Below are 3,429 nucleotides of genomic sequence, written 5' to 3' on the forward strand. Positions count from 1 at the left end.
GAAGAGCTATCCAGAGAGCAACAGAAAATTTACATCCCGTTTGTGGTCAAAAAATTCGCTAAGTGTTTGTGTGGCGCCTAGCACAGAGGCGCCACATGAAGCAGTGCAATGCCCACGAGCTAGGCACTGCATTGCTTCGTGTGGCACCTTCGGGCTAGGCGCCACACCAACACTTGGTGTTTTTTTATCCCTCATACTGGGTCATTTCTGGCATATTTTCAAGCACATATACTTGCATCACATAATAAACAATAATGATATTGATTTATGACATTTTCAACACATCTTCAACTTCAACAAAGACAAGAATTCTTCGAGTGACCATCACTTCAAGTTCAACATTACTAGGACATACATCAAGTTCAACATTACTAAGAGCTACCACCACTCTAAGTTCAACGACATAACAAGTTCGACATAAGCAAAACGCCCACTAGGCGAGTTACATAACAAATAGAGGACGACGACTAGTTCCTTGTGCGATTTTTGGCTCCTACCCCCTCCTGTTGGCTATCTTCTTCTCCTTCCTAGGAAGAGCAACATGCTCCAGCTCCGGCTCCGGTTCCTCCCCGTCATCCACATAGTCATCTAAAGCTGCCATCCGCGAGGTGTCGACCGTCCTTTTGCCTCTTTGGGTGAAGTCTTCAGGTGTGTATTTATTGATTACCTTCCTAGGCTTTAACTCGTATGCTGACCGAACTTGATAGGTCCCCAAGGTCATATCATCAGGAACCTATTACAAAAACAAAAGATATGGAAAGACCGTGTGTGAGGATATAGTTAGCAATGCATCAGCAATTGAATATATGCTCATGCCATACCTCTTGGGTGACCACACCCACATCCTCATCCTCCAAAGGATCACCATGGCCAGAAGTGAGATCTGATGGTGTCGCCGACCTAGACCGTTCTGGTGATACATACTCGGGGTCACGACAAGAAAAGGTTTGATAGCTACCTTAACTTTTGGCCCTGGCGCTACAACATGTACAAGTGAATGAGACATCGAATGTAGCAACACATGTTAAGTGCTAGTTTGAAGGAGATGTGAACCTTAATGAATGCTCGAAGTGCACCTTCCCCATCGCTTTTCCCAACTGGGATTGTTTCCAAAATAGTCTCGGTCTCATCAGCTGCTTTCTTGATCTGGGCATACTATGAACAGAAACGACATTAACATGTTAGGTAGGCGAAGATGTGAATAGTGCGAATGGAAAAGCAAAAAGGGCAAATACCACAAAGTTCATCATTGGAGCTGAAGGGACTGAGTTGCCTTTCCTGACTAATGCGTTGTACTTGTGCCGAGTTAGCTCATCGAAAATGGTGGGATCTTCCAAAATCTCCTCAGCATATGCTGGATTGCATACCTCCACACATGTACTTGCAAGAAACCATGTGAGATAGTTGTTGAACGCGATTGGACAGTGCTCATGAAGCTGGGCTCGTTTTCCAGCCTTAGCTTGCTCCACACTAAGCACAAACTGCACGACATACTTCCTGTGATGCTTGGCCCAATCCTTGATCTTCCGCTGCCTTTTCCTATCCAACTTGCAAGTTAGAAATAGAATATTAGCACCATCCAAACCGCCGAGAAGCTGCTAAGTGCTCAAGGTTAATTATATTTTACGCGTGTAGCAACTTGTCCGTGTCCACCCACTCCGGGGGTGTGGCTGGAACAAACCAAACTGGCGGTACACCCGATGTGGCAGGTGAAGCTCAACCGCCCAGTTGCATATGAGTGGGCACCACATATGCCAAAGATCCCTATCCCTAGTGCACATCGGATTCACCCTGAACTCTATAGGGTCACCAAAACTATCCCCTCTTCCATACGGCTCCCATTCCACCTGCAAAATAGCATTGAATGCAAAATTGATCTCGAGTTACGATAGAAGCATGAGAATCACTTATGCAATGTCGAGTCACCTGCTCAGCCGTGATCATGTCCAGCTCGCTCTTGTACAACTTGTACATGACCGAGGGATCATCCGTCATCTCATTTAACACATCCCACTTGTAAGCCCAAGTGGGGAGCTGTAGTGGGTCGTCTTTGTCGTCCCAATCCTCGTACTTCACGATCGTCGGTCATCCAACCGGCAAACGCTCCCAGCTCCATATGGAAAGTGCGAGCATATAACCACCAATACCTCCAGATGGCCTACAATAGGCTTCGTCCAACTGCATAAAAAGAGAAAATGGTTGAATTAACAGGAAGATCGCATTGATAATGTAGCAATGAAGTGAAAAACAAACAACTTCATACCTGTCTATACAAGTAAGCCAGTGTCGCCGAACCCGAACTCCATTTGCTATCGAAGACAGTCAAAGCCTTCAGCCACATCCATGGAGCATTCTTGCCTGTGCCATCAACAAACATAGTCCGGGATATAACGTATCACATGTAGACACGAGCATATGTCTTGACCTCATCCTCATTAGCTTCCTCGGGGCAAGTACGAAAGTTCCATGCAATCCAACTGAAAGAAGCACCGGCCGCGACTCTTTCCTTCTTCTTGTCTTCTGCTTCTGGTTCCCGAGGCTCCGGAGGAACCATACCGATAAGCGCATTCATCTGCGCATGCCACCCATCAGAATCGGTGTTCATACATAAAGGATTCCCCTCGATAGGAAGACCGGTGATCATAGCAATATCCTGGAGCGTCACGGTCATCTCCCCGGTCCGAAGATGGAAACTGTGTGTCTCCAGCCTCCAACGATCAATAAGCGCGGTGATTGTTGCAGCATTGTGGGCAGGTGTCGACCGGCTAACCAATTGAATGAAAGGGAGAAGTCATGTCTCCCTTACATACGGTGTGTATCGCTCATCATAGCGCATCCCCCAAGGTTGGCCCCGTGAGATCGAAGCTTCAGAGGTGCAAGCTTCTACAAACAAACAAATCATAAAATTACATATGGGGCATTTGTGTTTCAAATAAACACGAAATTCATAACACCGGCCACTATCATTATTACCCGCTGCTCCACCGACATAGCATACGATCGGTGTTGATGGTCCCAATGGTCATCGAGAAGCCAAACCATCCTAAAAATTTCAAACAAAGCTTTCTTGTCAACATGATTATCTTTTGAATACAAATAAACTAAAGTATGCCTACTATATGCAAAATTCAAAGCATATGTATCCAAAGCATTCTTGTCAATACGAATATAATTTCAACACAAATAAACTAAACTAGGCCCACTTCATGCAAGATTAAATACAAATATCTTTTCCATATAAAATAACATGTCAACCTATGTATCCAAACCATATCTTTTCAATAAAATCAACTAAACTAGGGTTGCAAAATTAGGTATCTAATACATGCAACATTCTAATCTAATCTAATCAAACAAGGGTTCCCCAAAATCTTCAAAATAGCATACATTTTATGGATAGAAAGAAGGGGATCGGAGGAGAGTACCTTC

At 44.6% G+C, this 3,429-nt stretch overlaps 1 protein-coding gene across 1 annotated transcript in view; it reads right to left on the reverse strand.

The window, feature by feature from the left end:
• Positions 1-493: 493 nt before the first annotated feature.
• Positions 494-3,429, reverse strand: part of LOC123191919 (uncharacterized) — a 6,721-nt gene continuing 3,785 nt past the window's right edge. The window contains exons 3-7 of the mRNA XM_044604463.1: positions 2,148-2,178; positions 1,791-1,847; positions 1,077-1,155; positions 959-978; positions 494-733 (exon numbers count right to left, since the gene is read on the reverse strand). Coding sequence (XP_044460398.1) covers positions 494-733; positions 959-978; positions 1,077-1,155; positions 1,791-1,847; positions 2,148-2,178 — 427 coding nt within the window. The remainder of the gene's footprint in view (positions 734-958; positions 979-1,076; positions 1,156-1,790; positions 1,848-2,147; positions 2,179-3,429) is intronic.

The sequence above is a fragment of the Triticum aestivum genome, chromosome 2A (assembly GCF_018294505.1).
Source record: "Triticum aestivum cultivar Chinese Spring chromosome 2A, IWGSC CS RefSeq v2.1, whole genome shotgun sequence".
In the NCBI taxonomy this organism is placed as follows: Eukaryota; Viridiplantae; Streptophyta; class Magnoliopsida; order Poales; family Poaceae; genus Triticum; species Triticum aestivum.